This window comes from Diadema antillarum, unplaced genomic scaffold (genome assembly GCF_040938485.1).
Source record: "Diadema antillarum isolate AM-2024a unplaced genomic scaffold, OU_Dant_1.0 scf00000071, whole genome shotgun sequence".
Taxonomy (NCBI): domain Eukaryota; kingdom Metazoa; phylum Echinodermata; class Echinoidea; order Diadematoida; family Diadematidae; genus Diadema; species Diadema antillarum.
The window spans coordinates 9,363,888-9,386,881 of record NW_027270960.1 but is presented as its reverse complement, the minus strand read 5'-3'; the positions used below and the strand labels follow the sequence as shown (position 1 = coordinate 9,386,881).

General features: G+C 39.7%; 1 protein-coding gene across 1 annotated transcript in view; it reads right to left on the bottom strand.

Moving 5' to 3' along the window:
- The window catches only part of LOC139717035 (low-density lipoprotein receptor-related protein 1-like), a 184,005-nt gene that overhangs the window by 122,300 nt on the left and 38,711 nt on the right, over window positions 1–22,994 (bottom strand). The window contains exons 7-11 of the mRNA XM_071628550.1: window positions 15,022–15,124; window positions 13,106–13,268; window positions 12,141–12,378; window positions 11,215–11,389; window positions 319–441 (exon numbers count right to left, since the gene is read on the bottom strand). Of these exons, the coding sequence (XP_071484651.1) occupies window positions 319–441; window positions 11,215–11,389; window positions 12,141–12,378; window positions 13,106–13,268; window positions 15,022–15,124 (802 nt within the window). The remainder of the gene's footprint in view (window positions 1–318; window positions 442–11,214; window positions 11,390–12,140; window positions 12,379–13,105; window positions 13,269–15,021; window positions 15,125–22,994) is intronic.

The following is a 22,994-nucleotide window of genomic DNA, read 5'->3' as shown; positions in this document are numbered from 1 at the left end:
GTAGTTCATCGAGGCTGTAGATCATCTACCAAAAACCTACTTTATGATACTGTCATTCCCACACAAACCAATGAGAGAAATTAAGTTGATGACATCACCATCTCGGCTAATGTAGATATGGTTGGCACCAACATCACTCTTAGAAGAAAAAGTATGTCTAAATTTGCAAATTTCCATAGTTTTCTCATTCTGAATCCAATTTTGATCCGACTTTTACCATTCTGTGGGTCTAATTGACTCTAATCATTCAGAGCAAACTTCAAGAATTGAACTGAAAGCACATAGGCCATGTCCTTTGGGCTCTGCAAAGCAACTTACTGCTGCACGATCCATTAGCCATCACGGCATAGCCTTGCTGGCAGCGACACTGGTAGGTCTTGCCAGAGATGAGGCACAGGTGCTCGCAGCCGCCATTGTTTGTGCGACAAGGATGTTGTGATGCTAGATGTAACAAAAACAAAGGGATATAGTCAACCATGCATGACTACTGCATCGTTGCTAGCATCGCCTTGACAACAAATATATACATACATTCATACATAAATATATATATAGCTGTATCATTATACATATCGTCTCTGGGGTGACAAGACCTTGTATATCAAATTTTGGTGAAAATGACTTTTTTGGATTAATGTTCACATAATCAGTAACTTGACAGTGATGTCCTGTCCAAATCCTAGCTGTCTTACCCCCAAAAATGAAGCCACCATGGCATTAGTCTAGCAGCCAGAAAGGGTCCCCGTGCACCCCCCCTAAAACAAAATTCTACGATATGTTCGAAGATCGTCAGAACCTGTATTTTCCGAATCCGGTTGTCGCCAGCGGAAAAAAAGGTTGCGCGCGCGTCTTATTTGCATATTTCTAAGATGGCCGCCGCCCGTTGCTAGGAGACGGATTATTTTTGAATAACTTTAGTTAGGAATAACAAATTACCATAAAAATGGTATCATTTTGAAGAGAATTAAATTTCCTACAAGCTGATACCCCATTTGATGGGATAAATAGTTGTTGTCATGAAATATTAAGGAAGGAATTATGTTTTTTAGCATTTTTCTAAAAAGATAGGGAATTTGGTTATAATGTTCTTTTCCATACATCTAATATGCATTTACAAATAACATTTGAAATTTCCTAAAATTATCCCCCAGTCATAGCTATTATCATGTGAAAACGGCTTTCCAATACACCAATTCCTTTAAAAGTTACACGACATTAAAGGGGATAAGGTTCAATAGGTTTTACAGCAATATTATTTTAAGGGTTATAATGTCTCCGCGCGCAATTGCGTAGGTTCTGTATCTGGGGTTTGTTGTAGATCACTGCTATCTATTGATCAAATCTCATCGAAATCGGCGAAGAAAGAAAGAAAAATTACACTTTCTATTCCTTATATGAAATAAAAATGTTTTTTTTTTCTATTCTGTGTTACCAAACTCAATCCATTCAGCTTCCCATATGAACAGTTTCTTGTCTGTTTGGATTCCCTCCAAAATCACAACTTATCTGATATTAAAAAGTTAAAGAAAAAAAATTGACGTGACAGTTTCCTCTTATTGGAAGATTAAAGTGAAAAAAAAAGAAGAATCTTATGCTAAAAGCCCTAAGAAATAAAGAACTTGTTAAATCGCCTTTCAGAGTTTAAAATGAAACATGGCTATCTTACTTTTTCATAACAAAATGAAGGGAAGTATCTGTGTAGTTCATGTCGGCCCATACTGGGTTACTATTCTTCAGAAATGATCCCCGTGCACCCCCCCCCCCCAAAAAAAAAAAATCTACAATGTGTTCGAAGATCGTCAGAACCTGTATTTTGCGAATCTGCTTGTCGCCAGCGGAAAAAGGGTTGCGCGTGCGTCTAATTTGCATACTTCTAAGATGGCCGCCGCCCGTTGCTAGGATACGGATTATTTTTGAATAACTTTAGTTAAGAATATCAAATTACCATAAAAATGGTATCATATTAAAGAGAATTAGATTTCCTACAAGTTGATACCCCGTTTTATGTAATAAATAGTTGTTGTTATGAAATACTAAGGAAGGATTTTTTTTTTTACATTTTTCCCAAGAAATACAGATTTCAGTAATGATTTTTCCATACATTTAATTTCTGTTTACAAATAACATCGGAATTTTCCTTAAGTTAAACCCCATAAATAAGTATTATTATGTGAAAGCGGCTATTCAATACACCAATTCCTTTAAAAGTTACACGACATTAAAGGGAAAAGGTTCAATACTGTTATACAGAAATTTAAGGGTAATGTCGACGGCCGCACTTGCGTAACGCGTGTAATACTATAATAATCATTGCAAGTATGAGACCCTATCACTTCTTACATCCAAATTATTGATTAAATATCATTACATCTTGTGGAATATGAAAGCAAATTAAATCTTTTATTCGCTATCACCTTTGATCTACTCAGCTTCACTTTTAGTTTACGTCTTTTTTCATCAAATAGAATAAAGGCCTTACGAGAGGTGTAATTTCATGACGGCCGAAACGGGCTTACCTGGATAGGGGTTTCCAACATATCGATATTAATCAAACTTCTCTTCATCAACTCTCATTCTTCTGATCATCTTCACACACATACTCACACCTCCAATATCACACACAGGCATTCATGCACGGGAAATGAGCTCAGTCGTGAATTTCGTGAATTAATTCAATACGCCATTAATGCATTCATGGAACATCAAACTCGAATGCTTTAATTAGATGTCGAAATAAGAGTTACATGTATACCGCACAAGCGAAATATTTCTCACCATGCTCTAGCAGGAAATCAATTTATTTTTTTAAGATAAGATCGCACATACGTGTTCTCATTCTTTGGTGGTTCGCCTGATGGTTTTTAAACATATTGCTCACACGTTTATTATTGCCAAGAAACTAATAGATAGATTACAAATACCAAGGAATGGCATTGATAAAAACGAATAGTTGCAAGTCAAATCCAGTCGCTTTCAAATTCTGTTTTTTTTTTATAAAAAATGATTTCATGCACTTAACTTTATTACATGGGTTGATTTAAATGCAATACAACGTAAACTTGGTTGTTGAATCCGTTAGGAGTGACTAATAATCAATATTATACAAAAATGAGAGAGAGAGAGAAAAAAATGTTATGGTTAAGTAGACCATGGATCTATAAAACATGAGGGAAATGTCTGAGGGAACATTAACCATGCATGCGTGTATGTATGTATGTGTGCATGTATATACTATAACTATGTATATATAATATATCTATATCTATATATAAATATATAAATATATATATATATATATATATATATATACAAATATATATATATATATATATATATATATATATATATATATATATATATATATATATATATCACGTTTATATTTATGCAGGTTTGTATACTTTCGTGTTGTGTGTGTTTGTGTTCAAGGATGTTTGTGTATGACTAATGTGTTAAACATTAGACATATTCAGAGTGTAAATGTTTAACCACAACGAATACAATATTTTCATGTTTTCCACAGAAATTAGACATCTATTATAATTAGATAAATTTGCTAAAATGATTTGAAGTGTATCTGCTATAGGCGCATCTGACGTGCAATCCACTTTATAGAGCGCATGTAAGTTCCGCTGGAATAACAACTCATGCATGAGTTAAATACACCATCCAATGTTTTCAGATATCCATGCCCTACTCGTCCGCCGGTCCTTTTTAGATAGAGTAACTATAAATGTGCATGATCGATACCCAAAAGATTATTGACATTGCACGTTAAACACTTTCACTAGGTTGCCATTGTCGCGAGTCTCGATATGCTAATACATGTATACTATCTACCTCAAATCGATTCTTAGTCTACGAGTGACCGTGGTGATCTTATCATGGCTTATCACATCTTGAGGTCTATGGTGGTAATCGTGTTGATCGTAGAAGAATTATTGGACTGTTTGAAAAATTACTACGATCAACACAATGTCTTTGACTGACATCAAGATTTGATTATCTGATGATCAGCACGATTAGTCCGCGAGTAAGACCACGATTTCGGGCGAATCGAGAAAGTGGACCCAGCTTAGTGAATGCCACGAGAGTGGTAACGTACCATAAGGATAATCAACACGACAGTTTCAATACCGTACATATCAATATTTACATATCTTCCAAGATTACTTCACCTATGTAATCTAGATTCTTTTGTATGCCTCCGCCAAGAAGTGGTGCCGGAGGCATTATGTTTTCGGGTTGTCCGTCCTTCCGTCCGTCCTTCTCTCCGTCCGTAATGAATTTTGTGGACAGCGTAACAAAAAAAAAAAAAAAAAACAACCCTGAAATTTGGCATGTATGTGTATTGGGGGTGAAATTCTGCCTATCAACTTTTGGGTGCACATGCTCAAGGTCAAAAGTCAAAAGGTCGAGGTCAAATGCTTAAAATTTCACTATTTCCCTCATATCTCTGCAATGCCTAAAGATATTTTCTTGAAACTTAGTGTATACAGGTATTACCCAATTAAAATTCACTGGTAAAAGTTTGGGGTCATAAGGTTAAGGTCAAATGTGAAAAGGTCAAGTGAAAATGTTAAAATTTTACTTTTTTTCTCTGTATCTTGGATATTGTTCAAGGTATCTTCATGTCAGGTCAGGATGATCTGCTACTGGTACCCTGTAGCCCAGTACAACCTGTTTCAGGGTCGGATTGTCGGCGACTAAACCGGCAAACCCACCAGTCTCCAACTGGAGAATGGTGAGGAGGGTGGCTGGACACCCTGGTGGAACTAAAAACAAGATCTATCTTAAGGACATCGACTCTGGAGAGTCAACGATGGCCATCCAGCAATGCAGAAGGACCCGGCCACCCACTGCATTTTCTTGGCCACGATAGTTCTTATGAGAGTTCGTAAACATTGTGGAAAACCGGCATCTGATGGTGGGACCCGCAGGCCAGATGATGCGTCAATGGCTACTGGGGAAGAGGAGCGTGTTGCACCGACTAGGCACAGCTGTAAGGACGCAGAATATACTGCCGATAATCCTGTGCATGAAAGGAGCAGCACAAACCTGAGAAAACCTAGAATTATAGGGACATGGAATGTTCAAGGAATGAATGCTGACAAGATGGAGATCATCATAACCCGAATGGGAGAACAAAATATCAGTGTGCTTGGTATTTCAGAGACTTGGTGGCTCAACCAAGGTCGTTTCACTACCGAAGATGGCTACACAGTTGTGTATTCAGGCAAAGACGGCGGAAAGAGGGAACACGGAGTAGGCTTCATCCTGGACAAAAACTCGGCTAAGTCTTTCTTGGGTTTCAACCCAATAAGCAAAAGAATTATTACTCTCAGACTGGAAGGTCACCCATTTAACATCTCCGTCATCCAGGTCTATGCGCCAACATCTACTGCATCTGATGAAGCCATGGAAGACTTATGATCAGCTCCAAGATACTCTTGACAAGATTCCGAACAAAGATGTTCTTGTGATAATGGGAGACTGGAATGCAAAAATTGGCAAATCAGTGACCAAGTCTAAGATCGTCGGAAAATATGGATTGGGAGAAAGAAATGAACGTGGAGATAGTTTGGAAGATTTCTGCCAAGCTAATGACCTGATTGTTGGAAACACTTTCTTCCAGCAGCACCCCCGAAGACTATGGACATGGAAGAGCCCCGGGGACAATGTAAGAAACCGGATTGACTATATTCTCGTTAAAAGAAGATGGCGCTCTTCACTGCTCAGTGTTCGGACAAGACCAGGTGCAGACTGTGGGAGTGACCACCAGCTTCTGGTTGCACAGCTGAAACTAAAGCTCAAAGTAAAGAAGAAAGAGACACCACCATTAAGGTTTGATGTAGACAACATACCGGAACAGTACACTGTTAGTGTGAGCAATAGATTTCAGGCACTTCTTCAGATTGATGATGAAGAGCTGTCTCCCAATGAACTGTGGGAAGGAATGAAAGAAGCAGTGTTAAGCACAGTTAAGGAGGTCATCCCAAAGAAGAAGAAGAAGAAGCAACCATGGTTATCCAGAACAACATTAGAACTGACTTGCTGACAAGAGACAGGATGCGAGGAAGAGAGGGGATATGGCTGAGTGGCGAAGACAACACAAAGAAGTGTCAAAAGCAGTTAGAGCTGATCAACGTGCCTTCGTTGAGAGAAAATGTGAGGAGATAGAAAGAGCAGGGAGTGATTCTAAGAGGGTGTATGCTCTGGTCAAAGAAAATGACTCAAAAACCATCAGCAAGGTCAGATGTCATCAATGACAGAAATGGTACCACCTTAACAGAGAGCACAGACATAAAGAACAGATGGGCCTAGTACTGCAAGGAGCTCTACGAGCAGAAGACCCAGGCAGACTCTGCCAACAGCAACCTAGGGGAACAAGAGTTAGAACCACCCCCGTTATTGGAGGAAGTGCGCCAAGCAATGAGAGAAATTAGGAACGGGAAATCACCAGGCTGGGATGATATCCCAGGCGAGTTATGGAAAGCCTCTGGTGAGGAAGGCATAAACATCACGTGGAAACTATGTGACAGAATCTGGAGGAATGTAGAATGGCCCGAGGACTGGGGAAGAGCGGTCTTTATCCCGATACCTAAAAAAGGAAATGTAAAGGAGTGCTCAAACCATCGCACCATTAGTTTGATAAGCCATGCCAGCAAAATACTACTCAAGATCATCAACAACAGAATGAAACGGCAGATGGAAAATGAGATATCTGAAGAGCAGGCTGGTTTTAGAGCAGGAAGAGGCACGAGAGACCATATCATCAACATCAGAAACGTCATTGAGAATTGCCGAGGACACTCTGTACCACTCTACCTGTGCTTTATAGATTACAGCAAAGCCTTTGATTGTGTCTGTCATGCAAAATTATGGAACACTATGAGAGAAATGGGTTTTCCTAGCCATATAGTGAAGCTCATTAGCAAGCTATATAAAGATCAAGAGTCTACAGTACGAACAAGCAGAGGTGACACAGAATGGTTCAAGATTGGTAGAGGTGTCAGACAGGGATGCATACTATCGCCCCAGCTTTTCAACATCTATGCTGAACGGATTATGAGAGATGCCCTGGGAGATTTCCTTGGTGGAGTGACAATAGGTGGCCAACGGGTAACAAATCTCAGGTATGCGGATGACACCACCCTGGTTTGTAACAACAGAAGAGAATTGATGGATCTACTCAGAGCAGTAAAAATAGCAAGTGAAGAGAGGGGGCTAATGCTGCATACTAGAAAGACTAAGATCATGGTTGTAGATGGAGAACGGAGTTTTGCAGATGGTGTCTTTTCTCTAGATGGTGATGCCATTGAAGAGGTGGAAAGCTTCGAGTTCCTGGGTTCCATCATAAACACCAAAGGGGACTGCTCACAGGAGATTAAACGAAGACTAGCAATGGCCCGGAATATGGTACAAAGTATGACAAAGCTCTGGAAAACTATACTCCCTTCCTCCCTCAAGGTCCGGCTACTAAGATCTACAGCCTTTGCCGTGGCATCATATGGCTCAGAATCCTGGACAATGAAGTCAGCAGACAAGAAGAGACTGGATTCGTTTGAGATGTGGTGCTATCGTAGGATACTGAGGATACCATGGAAAGAAAGAAGAACAAATACATGGGTGCTAGAGGAGCTTGGAGTGGAAAAGAAACTACGGGCTGATATTGTGGCCAGAAAATTGACATATTTTGGCCATGCTACCAGACATCACTGCCTGCAGAAAACAATCATCCAGGGAATGGTTGAGGGAAAACGTAAAAGAGGAAGACCCGCAGCAAGCTGGCTTGATGACATCAAACAGGTGACTGGAGCAAGCATTACAGAGGCTACCAGAGCTGCCGCTGACCGCAGACAATGGCGTTCTCTCATCCGAACCACACCTGCATATTTGTATGCTACGTGACTAGAGAGAGAGATCTTCATGGAACATAGTATATATTATGCATGTACTGACTGGAAGTGATTATCTAGGGAATTTGGGGTTCATGGGGTCAAAGGTCAAGGGCAACACTTCAAAATTTACTATTTCCCTCATATTTATGCAATGCCAGCAGGACTTAAACTTGGTGTATGCATGTATAACCCAAAATAGAGATTCTCTGGCAATTTCTTTTTTTTTTTTTGCCAAAAAGGTCAAAGATCAAGGATCAAGAGAAAGTGCTGAACTTGCTTCTTCCTCCATGTCTCGGAAGTGGCTCATGGTATCTTGAAACTTAGTACATATTTATGCATGTTCTGCCTGACAGTGATTCTCTTATGAATTTTAGGGTCAAAGGCCAGATGAAAATGGTAACAATTTTCTACTCAATACAAAAATTGCACTTTTTCTCCATACCTTGAAAATTACTTAATGCATAAACTTATGAAAGGGCCAAAGTCAAGTTAAAGTCCTAAAATTCCCAAATACATGCTCTCCTATTCATCCAATTAGACCTAGGTCAAGGAAGGTGACCATTTTGAATTTTGAATGGAAACAATGTCATTATCGTTTTCAAATTCCCAGTAACAGGGCATTTAATCTTGTTGCTTTCGCGTGGCCTTTCTTTCTATGATATACAAGAAGTAAATTTGTTATTGCTTTCAGCAATAACAAATTGGGGCCCGTTTATCTATATCATGACGAACCTCCGGAATAACGAACCTTTGGGGGAAAAAATGAACCTTCGGAATAATAAACTATAACTACTATTGTTATATTGTACAAGCTTTAACGCCGACATCTATTAACCTACTATATTACTACTTTCACTCTTTGAAAGGAAACACGCCAACAACCAACGACACAACAGGAATGGAAACAATGGCATTATCGTTTTCAAATTCCCAGTAACAGGGCATTTAATCTTGTTGCTTTCGCGTGGCCTTTCTTTCTATAATATACAAGAAGTAAATGTGTTATTGCTTTCAGCAATAACTAATTTGGGCCCGTTTATCTATATCATGACGAATCTCCGGAATAATGAACCTTTGGGGGAAAAAATGAACCTTCGGAATAATAAACTGTGACCAATATTGTTATATTGTACAAGCTTTAACGCCGACATCTATTAACCTACTACTACTTTCACTCTTTGAAAGGAAACACGCCAACAACCAACGACACAACAGGAATGGAAACAATGTCATTATTGTTTTCAAATTCCCAGTAACAGAGCATTAATCTTGTTACTTTCGCGTGGCCATTCTTTCTATAATATACAATAAGTAAATTTGTTATTGCTTTCAGCCGGCAGCATAGCTTTCGATGGTTTGTGATATCATTAGAATTAAAACATTGAGCTCTCCATAGCTGACAATTGTAAAGTAGTAGCCCGCCAAAGTTGGATTACCTTTTTTTGATACGCACTCTAACCTGAAAAAAAAAAAACAGATTTATTGGGTTTTTATCAATTGTACATTATAGCCACTCAAATAATGATGTATTGTTTGAGTTAGTCTTCGTACACCACTTAATTACCAACTGCTAATAGTAGTCGTAATCTTCGTTGTAATATTAAACTAGAAATGTCGCTATGACGACTGGTATGCCTCCGCCATAATGCATGATTCTCCTAATAGGTCTATAGTACATGTGGACAATGTGTGATTACATTTTCACAAAATTGGCAAAATATTATAATGGCATGTTTGTCACAAATGTGTTGAATGGTCACCTTCCTTGACCTAGGTTTAATTGGATGAATAGGAGAGCATGTATTTCACTTGATCTTTGACCTTTGACCTATCGTAGATTTTTTTTTTGGGGGGGGGGATGCACGGGGACCATTTCTGAAGAATTTATGATGTAACCCAGTATGGGCCGACATGAACTACACAGATACTTCCCTTCATTTTGTTATAAAAAAATAAGATAGCCATGTTTCATTTTAAACTCTGAAAGGTCATTTAACAAGTTCTTTATTTCTTAGCGCTTTTAGCATAAGATTCTTCTTTTTTTTCACTTTAATCTTACAATAAGAGGAAACTGTCACGTATTTTTTTTTCTTTAACTTTTTAATATCAGATAAGTTGTGATTAATTTCACGTTCTTGGAGGGAATCCAAAAAGACAAGAAACTGTTCATATGGGAAGCTGAATGGATTGAGTTTGGTAACACAGAATAGAAAAAAAAAACATTTTTATTTCATATAAGGAATAGAAAGTGTAATTTTTCTTTCTTTCTTCGCCGATTTCGATGAGATTTGATCAATAGATAGCAGTGATCTACAACAAACCCCACATACAGAACCTACGCAATTGCGCGCGGAGACATTGTAACCCTTCAATATTGCTGTAAAACCTATTGAACCATATCCCCTTTAATGTCGTGTAACTTTTAAAGGAATTGATGTATTGGAAAGCCGTTTTCACATGATAATAGCTATGTTTTGGGGATAATTATAGGAAAATTCAAATGTTATTTGTAAATGCATATTAAATGTATGGAAAAGAACATTATAACCAAATTCCCTATCTTTTTAGAAAAATGCTAAAAAACATAATTCCTTCCTTAATATTTCATGACAACATCTATCTATCCCATCAAATGGGGTATCAGCTTGTAGGAAATTTAATTCTCTTCAAAATGATACCATTTTTATGGTAATTTGTTATTCCTAACTAAAGTTATTCAAAAATAATCCGTCTCCTAGCAACGGGCGGCGCCCATCTTAGAAATATGCAAATTAGACGCGCGCGCAACCTTTTTTTCCGCTGGCGACAACCGGATTCGGAAAATACAGGTTCTGACGATCTCCGAACATATCGTAGAATTTTGTTTTAAGGGGGGTGCACGGGGACCCTTTCTGGCTGCTAGACTACATGTCAAAGGAACAGCTATCCCATTTGATACAGTGCTTTGGCTGCTCTGTTTTTTGTCTCCTGAACATTTGTGATTTTTTGTAGATACAAGGTCTTGTCACCCCAGCGACGAATACGTGCGTGTGTATATATATATATACATCTTCTTTTTTTTTTTCTGACAGGTCATTGAAATTACTTCCACTCAGGCTGTCATGGTGAAAATGTCTGCTGTGACTACGGATGCTAGCATTACAAAACATTCTTCTCTTATCAACATTCTCACAAAAAGGTGCCACAAAACCACAAAGGGCATGTGCAGCAGCATAAAGTCGTAGATCCGGTACATTGTGACATGGTGTTGTGTCCTACGTGCAGGGAGGAATAGAACTAGCTCTCCATGACGCTAACTCCAGTAAAAACTTACGGATGCTCTGCCTATGTGGATGCACAACATGAATAGAGCCTGCCCTGTTAGTGATCCTGGCAAGCCTGGTGACATTGCCCGACAGCTTGTCTATTTTGACGATTTCTGCCTCAGCATCCCACTTGGTGGCATAGATGGTATTCTCAAACAAAGTCAGGCTGTACAGATGACTGACCTGTAACAAGAGAGCCACCAGTGGAGACGGACAAGAGATATTATTTTCTCTGTTCTTCATGCACTTCATGGACAGATTATTTCAACATGACATAATGTTAGGTCTCTTAAGTGAGATGTACTGTATGGTGAGGAAGAAGAGGAGAACATGAAGAAGAAGAAGAAGAAGAAGAAGAAGAAGAAGAAGAAGAAGAAGAAGAAGAAGAAGAAGAAGAAGAAAAGAAGAAGATAGAAGAACAGGGAGAAGCCAATACCAATAAAAGAACACAAATCAAACCAAGATCATGACGCAATCAACAGGCATGTCCTCATTATCACTGTTGTAATGAGTACACAGTGGTATGACTACAATACCTGAACAGTAATGTGATACACTGCACTCCAGCTATAATGACCATACTAGTAGTTCTAATGAAACTCTCATTACAAGGAAAGAAATATGCAGGTCCCATAATTTTTGTCAATTATATCTTAATATACTTCATGGTTCAGCTATAATGAAATTTTGATGCAACAACTTTAACAACTTTAACAACAACAACAACAACAACAACAACAACAACAACAACAACAACAACAACAACAACAACAACAACAACAACAACAACAACAACAACAACAACAACAACAACAACAACAACAACAACCAACCAACCAACCAACCAACCAACCAACCAACTGCCAATAGTGAGGACTTTAATATAAAGGGAGTCGCCTGTACAAAATAACGCTAAAATAATATTTCTTGTGACCTTTGGCCCCTGTTTGATGATCCTCTGGCCTGTCCCATCGTATTTCACACTCTGCACCAGCTCCAGCTGGGTATCAGCGAAGTAGATCCTCTTGGCGGGGTAGTCTGCTGTGATGCCGTGAGGGAAGACAATCTTGGTCACCTCCAGGTCTATCCGCTCACGGCCATCCATTAAAGCTTTCTCTATCTTCGGGCGGCTCAGGCGATCTGTCGTCCCCCAATCCGTGAAGAACATTAACCTGTGATGGTATGCAGCAAGCAAAGTTTCATTCGATCGCAGTGCACACTTCTGCACATTCCCTGGAAGTTTGGAGTATTCACTCTCTTTGATGCGTAAGATATAACATCAGCCAAATGCAATTTTAATTCTGTAAGCCAAGCACCATTGAAGCATTAGATGAAGTCCAAATCCAAGACTTAAGGAAAAACAGGATTACTAGGATTATCATCTGAGACAAAAATGTGTGAGAAATCCTTGAAGGGTTTTATTTTGTTTATTTGCATAGTTTTATCATTACTTGTTGATTATGAAAAGTAGATTAATATAAAATACCACAAAAGGCTGGGGAATAAACAATAAAGACTATATTAACCCATTGAAGATTAATTCCAAGTATACTCAGACTATGACGCAGGTGTCTATGGGAAATGCGTGTTGTAGCAAAATCAGCTTGTCCTCAATGGATCAAAAAGGTGAGAGCTGATGTCCAACATCGCAATTATTTTCAGAGATGTGATATAACCTAATTAAAATGGGTCTATGGGATGGAGTTTCACTATAAATTAAAAACAGTCACAATACATTCAGGGGTTGCACATTTGTTGACATAATCATCACAAATGTACACCTACACACTACATTTACAGTTGTACTTTTTATATCATTTCATGGCAGCTTGATTCAGTATGACTTTCCCACTCTGCCTTCGTTAGGGTCAAGTGTAAAGGTATGACACTGCTACTCACCCTTCGTTAGGGTCAAGTGCCAACCCTTTTGGTCGGTGGAGGTTGCTCTCCACCAGCGTGATACAGATGTCACCGGCTGACCGACAGACAATGATGGCATCTGTGACATCGTCCATCAGGTAGATGTTGGACGTCACCCAGTCTATGGCGATGGGTTCAACATCTAGGAAACAATCACAAGTATCAAACATACATTACATCAACTCCACAGTTCGAGTACTGTATACGCCCTGTATGGAGGGAGTCTAATTTTGAATCGGGACTTCCCAACAGTTTCACGAGTGGTTAAATTCAATGTTGTTGAGTACAGCACTGAACGGAGCAAGATATGCTGCACATCACATTCATGTCGGGATCAGAGTCAATATCTTTGCGTGTCTTTCAATTTGCAAACAGCACCTGACACGCAAATTTTGCAAAAATAAAAACCTCAAGAAATTTTCGACATATAAAGTAGATTTTAGATAAATTTTGCACATGTTTGTCTTCTTTATCAAATGAATGAAAGGTGACAAAAATTATAAAAATTTCATGAAATTTTCAGCGTATAAAGTAAATTTTAGATACAATGTAATTTTTGCAAATGTTTGTCTTCTTTACCAAATGACTGAAAGGCAGTCTCATGTACAATGTACTCTGATACTTCAATACAGGATATGCAAGAAAATTGCTTTCAGAGAAAAACTGAAATATTACCTTGATCATATTTCTGCACAGCCACAAAAATAAAAGAACTATGTCTTCAAATGTACAATATTTCTCTATCCTCTAACTTAACTTATCTCCAGTAAGTTGTGACTTTATTGCAGTTTGTGGATTTGCAACATTCACAGTACACATTGCCTAATCAACCTTTCATGGTACAAATCAGTTGGTTTCCCTTAGGATAGCAACATTGAACAACTGAACTAAGCTTTACTTGCACCTACATAGGAGAAACATAGCTCATCTATGACAAGCAATGGGATAATTTCATCATCACATTATAATTAAGTCTCTGTCCTTAAGGACTACACAATGGAACTGGATTAATGTGGCCTCTGTTTTATCTATGTATACAGGCAGACTTTACGAACAGGTTTCACCTTGTACAAACTCTGCTGAAGGAAATCAAATTTAGTGGTCTACACTGACAAGTTTGATATAACTGTTGCTCATATGACAAATAAATCATACCTTGGCTTCATATTATGTAGCAATACCTATGTGGGGACCGGTGGAGGCTAGCTTTAACTGACATGTTATGAACAGCTAGATTATCACCCTCATGTACGAATCGTTGACCCCTCACATACCGAGCCAGCAGCAGGGTTTGTTCTATTAAGGTTTGATATTTATTGCTTTCATTACAGTGATGCACATATTTATATCACATCTTAGCCTTTCATCATGTGACAACACATGGGGTTCTGTGGGGGCTAGCTTTCACTGGCATGTAATGGACAGCTAGGTTATCACCCTCACATACCAATTTTTAAACCCTTGACATAGCTTGTACCAAGATGTTTCTTGCCTGTGGCCAACCATTTCTCCTTTGTGTGTCAGATTACCTGGCTGTAACTTGCCAATCTATTTCTATGGCATTCAGTTTTACAGCATTGTTACTGTAAAAGTGGACATTTTTGCAGTGTGGACATTTGTTTTTGCACTTCCAGTGACCAGAGACTGCCGCAAGAATAAAAGCACACGTCATAGTATATGAGCTTGTTACATGTAAAACTATCGTTTGATTCCACAGAATGAAAAACATGGAAATTCATCATATCCCGATGAGTGGGAAAAATTTACTCACACAAAAATTTCCACTTTTACAGTACTTTAAGTGTGATGTAGACAAATCCACTCAGGTAAACAGAGCAGCACACTTATCAATCGAGTTATTAATTGGCAGAATGATATCGAGTTGAGAGACTCACTTGTTAAATCCAGAATAAGATCCTGGACTTGTACGTTTTCCATCTTTTTGAGTCCTGCACACTTCAGCTGCTCTGCATGGTTGCCAAAATTGACCCAACAAATCTGGGAGAAAATAAAGTAATAAAACCATTGAAGAGTTATCCAGCTATCAATAATTTTTCCCTTAAAAAAAGGATGGAAATATATGGTGACACAAGATGCTATGCCACAATATTAATAGACTAAAAACTTTTGATGACCTTCTTTAGCACACTGTGAACACTGTTTTGTTGTCTTTGCTGTAAAGAGGTTTCATTTTTACATGCTCCTGAGGCTGTTGCAACCTCTATATGCTAAATTGCTGATTATTTTTAACCCAGATAAACAGACAAGTGAACCTACATATTTGGCTCAACTGATTACCACAAGTGCAACATGTTCATATTATGTTAATGACCTTCTTAAACACAAAGTATGCAATCTGACAGATAGAAATTATAGGCACACTGAAAACTACATTGCAGGTTTACACCGGAAAAGGTCGAGTTCAATTCTGCTGGTAACTGATGATAGACTTGCAGTTCCTATGTTGCTTTGTTTTCTCATCTTATCGTGAAGTAGAGAGGCTGTCATATAAGGGCTTACAAGAGTTTAAAGTGGGTATCAGTTGACATGAACACACCTTTGTTTGATACTCTTGGATTTACAGTCAAATCATATGATAACAGGATCACCTAAAATAGAGCTAGTATGTTTTGTCTATTTGTTGAGGCTGTTTTTGTATTTTGCTAACTACAACACATACATGCTGCATGAACATGACCTCAACACCCCAACCCTAGCCCTTTCTTGAAAGTCTTAACACTTTCATACATCTCATCTACACTGCATCAATGACATCAAAAAGGTCCACATCATATCAGAGACTGAGGTGTCTCTTGGCTTTGTAATGAAATTTGCAGAAGTATTCTTAGAAAGTGCTTTGACATTCCAAATTTTGTAAATACATAACAAAATGCACAAAACTGAATGTTCTACTTTGTCTTTTAATAATTTCAGATACAGCAAGGTGAGAAGATGTTTATCAACACAGAGATTTGATATAGTTAATAGTATAAATGAGCTAAACTTAACACACGAACAAATGGTCTCCAACAATACATACTAGGGCTCTCATGCGAACCATCTGTGGAATGCAAATAAATAATATTAAACATCATCAGTCGTGTTTTACTTTATTGACTACAAACATGTACAAGTGACTACTGAAATGAAACATGCAGAGCCTCTAGGTCTTTCGAAGTTAGCTATTTTAATCTACCTGGTAACAGTAACTCTCAAAGGACTTTGAATGCTTAAGAAAGATGTTTCAAACATCATTCTTAACCCTTTGATGACAAGTCCCAAGTAAACTTGACCAGGTGTCTATGGGAAATGCATGCTGTAGTAAAATCAGTTTGTCCTCAACAGGTTAAAAGCACTCAAAGTGAAGCTACAGGTAACCCGTTCTATTCAAGAAATAGACTTTCTACATTAGTCTAAAAAATTAGACTGATTTTGCTAAAAACAGGTGCTCAAAAAATGGGAAAAACAGTCTACAAATGATCAAAATTTTAAATGTTAATCTGAAATTGTGGTGCAAGGTTTGGCATAAACAAAATGGAATTAACAAACCTGTCCTTCATTCTTTTCAGAATTGCATCAGTCATAGCTGGATATGTCAATGTTGGTCTTCTGCCAAACCTGCTGAGCTGGCAAGGTTCGGCTTTTGACGAACCTGCCGAGTTGCCCAGGTTCGGCTTTTGACGAACCTGTCGAGCTGGCAAGGTTCGGCTTTTGACGAACCTGCCGAGCTGTCCAGGTTCGGCTTTTGACGAACCTGCCAAGCTGGCAAGGTTCGGCTTTTGACAAACCTGCCGAGCTGCCCAGGTTCGGCTTTTGACGAACCTGCCGAGCTGACAAGGTTCGGCTTTTGACGAACCTGCCGAGCTGGCAAGGTTTGGCTTTTGACGAACCTGCCGGGCTGCCCAGGTTCGGCTTTTGACGAACCTGCCGAGCTGCCCAGGTTCGGCTTTTGACGAACCTGTCGAGCTGGCAAGGTTCGGCTTTTGACGAACATGTCGAGCTGGCAAGGTTCGGCTTTTGACGAACCTGCCGAGCTGTCCAGGTTCGGCTTTTGACGAACCTGCCGAGCTGGCAAGGTTTGGCTTTTGACGAACCTGCCGGGCTGCCCAGGTTTGGCTTTTGACGAACCTGCCGGGCTGCCCAGGTTCGGCTTTTGACGAACCTGCCGAGCTGCCCAGGTTCAGCTTTTGACGAACCTGTCGAGCTGGCAAGGTTCGGCTTTTGATGAACCTGCCGAGCTGTCCAGGTTCAGCTTTTGACAAACCTGCCGAGCTCGCAAGGTTCGGCTTTTGACGAACCTGCCAAGCTGCCCAGGTTCGGCTTTTGACGAACCTGCCGAGCTGACAAGGTTCGGCTTTTGACGAACCAGCCGAGCTGGCAAGGTTTGGCTTTTGACGAACCTGCCGGGCTGCCCAGGTTCGGCTTTTGACGAACCTGCCCAGCTGCCCAGGTTCGGCTTTTGACGAACCTGCCGGGCTGCCAAGGTTCGGCTTTTGACGAACCTGCCGGGCTGCCAAGGTTCGGCTTTTGACGAACCTGCCGAGTTGGCAAGATTCGGCTTTTGACAAACCTGCCCAGCTGCCCAGGTACGGCTCTTGACGAACCTGGCGAGCTGCCAAGGTTCGGCTCTTGACGAACCTACCGAGCTGCCAAGGTTCGGCTCTGGACGAAAGTGCCCAGCTGCCCAGGTTCGGCTTTTGACGAACCTGCATAGCTGCCCAGGTTCGGCTTTTGACGAACCTGCCGGGCTGCCAAGGTTCGGCTTTTGACAAACCTGCCGGGCTGCCAAGGTTCGGCTTTTGACAAACCTGCAGAGCTGCCCAGGTTCGGCTTTTGACGAACGTGCCGAGGTGGCAAGGTTCGGCTTTTGACCAAACCTGCCGAGCTCCCAAGGTTCGGCTTTTGACGAACCAACCGAGCTGGCAAGGTTCGGCTTTTGACGAACCTGCCAAGCTGGCAAGGTTCGGCTTTTGACGAACCTGCCAGGCTGCCCAGGTTCGGCTTTTGACAAACCTGCCGAGCTGGCAAGGTTCGGCTTTTGACGAACCTGCCGAGCTGGCAAGGTTCGGCTTTTGACGAACCTGTCGAGCTGCCCAGGTTCGGCTTTTGATGAACCTGCCGAGATGCCCAGGTTCGGCTTTTGACGTACTTGCGGAGGTGGCCAGGTTCGGCTTTTGACGAACCTACCGAGCTGCCAGGGTTCGACTTTTGACGAACCTGCCGAGCTGCCAAGGTTCGGCTTTTGACGAACCTGCCGAGCTGCCAAGGTTCGGCTTTTGACGAACCTGCCGAGCTGGCAAGATTCGGCTTTTGACAAACCTGCCGGGTTGCCCATGTTCGGCTTTTGACGAACCTGCCCAGCTGCCCAGGTTCGGCTTTTGACGAACCTGCCCCCCCCCCCCCCCCCCCCCCCCCCCGGCCTAGTTAGGGTTAATGATCCTGTCAGGCTCCAAATTTTTCATCTGTTGCAATGTCCCTTTGCGAAGATCACAAAAATAGGGATTAGAAACAGTTAGTTGCAGTGAATAATAGGCAGAAATACATCTTAAATGCAGTTCAGTTTAATCAGTTTTCAGCGAAATGCTTTTTCATTGTTGAAATGCAAAAACATGCACTTCTATGATCATGCCACATTGAAAGGTTCATTCTTGTATTGTTTTGATTATCCAGTACGCTGATAACCACAAGAAGCTACATGGTTCATGCATACCAATTTGGGGACCAAACTGCAGTGAAAACGTGATATTCAAACATGAAAATGAAACAATTTTTATTCACTAGCTTAATTGTGACATTTTCAGTTGCCAGAGTCACAAAATATGCTGCAGAAAAAAGGAGAATATTCCACAAAGGGTGAGATAAAAATTTGAGGAACATTAATTGCTCATTTGACTAAACAATGTTTTCATTATTAACTCTTTATGTGCCACGTTCGCACGTCCGACTCAGTCGACGGCGTGCCAACTTTGCATATTCTGCTCAATAAACAAAGCCGCCAAAACCGATCGATAAATCGCTAGTCCTGCGGTACAATGAAAGCGTTTCTAGCGCTTTTGTTTCTCTCGCATACGGCTTGCATTCTATGTGGTGATTGACTGTCAAGCGGTGTTCCCAACTATAGATTTGTGTGTACATTCTAAGTTTCTGTCACGGTTTCATGTGTAAAAGTCATGCCTTCACAGTAATGTAGCAAACTTGTCATTCAAAAGAAAATTGAAAATAGATTTTTCATACAATTTATATTGAAGCAAAGTTTGGCATTCCTCTAAACTTTGCTCACTATTATGTCAAAGCTCAAAAGCTGAAATTTGTAGAAGTTACACAAATTGGAAAAACAGAATTCTTTCTCAAAGCATGTCTACCTTCGTGTCCCAGAATAACGTGGCATACAGGGGGTTTCCACCATGGCACATAAAGAGTTAATATTCAGCTTCAGGAATGCTATGCTCCAGCACTATAACATATGAAACATATGAAAAACACGTACGGTATACAAGCTGAATAGTGCAGTAGAGTACAGTTCAAAGTATTTTAACAATAAGCATAGCATATTTGCAGTATCGTCTCTTTCTGGAGCTCAAAAAGACATCGCGCGGTACTCAATCCTGTGAATGGCATTTTGAATCATGTGCAGTACAGTGTATTTCGAAACACTGATTCTACATAGCAATTGAGCATAAACACAGCCCATGTAAAAGTAATACAAGATCATAGAGCAGTATGCCATTGAATCACAGAGAGTTAAGATGCATTATACCTGTTTGATGGAGAAGATGACTGATGATTCTTGATGTATGGTATCCTCCACTTGTGGTATAGGAACATGTGCACTACACTAACCTCCTTTTCTCCTTGTGCAAGATAATATGAGTCAGGGTGGGCAATTCGTATAAGGCTTTGGTTGGCTAGTCCATGCAATGAGGTTATACCTGTATACTTTTATAAAACAGGCCCTTGCCAATAAGCTACACTGAGCAGGCAATCCTAATAAATTATCTCCTTATCAGAGACAATGAAAACTCTCTTGTGCGCCTCCAAGATCAGATTGTTGATATAGCCGGGGGAGGGGGAAGAGATACAATGTATAGCCCTAATGCTCTGCTGGTTTGGGGAAGTGCCAAGCCCTATGGTTTGTTTCTCACAGAAGTGCTTTGTGGTCTGCCAATTAACCACAGTCAGCAAACAATGTTTGGGCAGTCTGTGGTTGAAACTCAAAGCTCCTTGGCATTCCTCTCAGCCTTCATTGAGAAAGTGAACTGATGCTCCATCCATACTAGTCTGGGCTCCGTCCCCTTTTCCTTGGTGGCGACCAAGAGAGAGGGCGCAAATTTTCTGATTGCGCTAATCGAGAGACTGCGCGCCCAACGAAAAAGGGTCCGGGAAGAAAGTTTCAGTTCCGATCGGATTTTGACTCGAACGCGATAAATCATTCGCTCTGACAGGTCCCGCCCCACCTGAGTATGGTAGTAGTCTGTTCAGCCAGTCTCAGTAAATGGAATTCGCATCTATCTGATTTCGTATGTGATCTATATTAATGACATGTAGATCCATATAGGTCACAAATTGGTTTCAGAGTATTCAATTTTTCTGAAGAAAAGATACAATACCTTTTTCTTCATAGTAGGCCTAATACGAACACATAATGCTGAATTTACTGCTGAAATTGGATTAGACTAGTCATCGACTGTTCTAGGTATTACACAGTTCAGTACCTTTCTCCCAACACCCTGCAGATCTGTCCTTGGTCTCACCATGGGCGGATGGAGTACTGCACGCATGCATTGCATAATTATGTACCTTACCCAGTATAAGTGTTTAGTTTGGCCATGGAGCTAAAAACGAATGGCGATCTACTATCGTTTATCTCTAGTGATTTCTCTCTAATGTTTTTTTTTTCAACTTTGTACAAAAAATAGGGCCCAACAGTAGCCATGACTGCTCGTATCATAATTAGAAATGTTCTTGATTTTGCGATCTTGTTTGTGCAACAGGATTTTGTAAGAGAGAGGTATTTCAGTCGGCTGCACTGTGCCCGAGTGAATCCATAAACACTTTGAAAATCGAGGCACTGATTCTAAATATCAAATTGATATTATATGCAAATTGACTGGGTATACTACGACTGCAGTCGACTGTATGTTGTACTTGAGGGCCAATCCTATAAGATGAAGCCTTGAACTTCTGGAATCCCTTTTTTTTTATAAACGTAAAGTAGGTTTACAATTGGATTTCTATATTATGTCTGGAGAACAATAATTCACAACACAACCACAATACTTTCAGCATAGCGCCTAAATACCACGCAATTTCAAATAAAAACATCCACAAATCTTTCTGAGTGTGGCTCTGACGATGAAATTATTAGTAATAAGTGATTTCATCGATGAATAGCCATCAAAGCTTTATGTGTTATGAAATATAACAGGTTAGAATACAAAAACACGCTTTGATTACTGCGAGCATACAAAGGTTTACCGCGTTGAGCTTCACAAGGAATAGTGTTTTATCAGTTTTGATTTAAAAAAAAAAAAAATAAGCTGGTATTTTCTTCAGACCTAATTTACCAAAGGAAGATAAAGATATTACATGTTTGATGGAGAATTTACGTGGCAAACCTTATACACGCTATGTATCCAAAAATTGAATAGGCATTGTTTTCCCGAAGGTTCGTTGATCTGAAAATAAGAGAAACTTTAATATTTTGAAGGTTTGATAGCTCCCCCCCCCAAAAAAAAAGCAAACATCAAACAAACAAACAAACAAATGAAACAAGGTTCGTAAATCCACAAATGGAAAAATTGCATACTTTTAAACTAACATTCGGAATTACCAACCAATATCGTTTTAAATTAACGAACCTTCGGTATTGCAAACTTTTTTTTTTCTTTATTTTTCTTTTAGGGGCTATACAAACGAACATTCGGAAGACCAATCCTTTAGTATTTTAAACGAACCTTATTTCGTTTTGGATTACCGAACCATCGTAATAATAAACCCTGAAAATGAACCTTCAGAAAAACAAACTGTAACCAGAAATAAGAAATTTCTGACTCCAGAATTATTCAGGATTTACCAATCCCAGAGAGGCAGCGGATATCATACAATTCTGATATTCACCTTGCATTGTAATGATGATGCCATGTAACAATCAGGAGGTAAACTATAATCATCGAGAAGGCAGAGAGAGCCTCCTCGATATAACAGGCAAACTCCACAACACCATGCTGAAGGGCATATAAATCAGACACTTGCTTATGAATAATATCGTAGTGCAAAATAAATTCTTTAATTATTCATTTAAACTTTATGATACCACAGTCTCCGGGGTTCACTCCTCAGAACAATACATATTACATGATAACAACATGGTATGGACTCCTATAAAGTTTATCTAACTGCATGCCCTAGATTTTTAATCCTTCATTGTTGGACGATAATTAAAGATGTTCATTAACAGCATGATTAAAGGAGAAATATCTGGTATTTCCAATGAAACATAATAGTACGTTACCGTTAAGACAAATTGCAATATGTGTCGTGCCCCACACTGCGCATCGTCAATTTTTATACAGATGTTCAATGCATATAAATGCAATTTTACTAATAGCTGGGTTCGAAAGTTATATCATCTGTGATGTGTAAATATTTGCTAAACTATTTACTTCCGGGTATTGCTTTCCAATAGGTGATCTTTAACCATACAGACAAGAGAAAGTCCACTCCCATTAAAAAAGAGAAGTAAAATGCATGTCTTTTCAACAGTATGGTTTTGCGGGGAGGTAATTTGCTAGTCGTATCTTATTCAATTTTGCCCCCCCTCCTTTTTTTGTGTGTGTATCAATTAGAATGACCTGTATTCCGTCCTGCA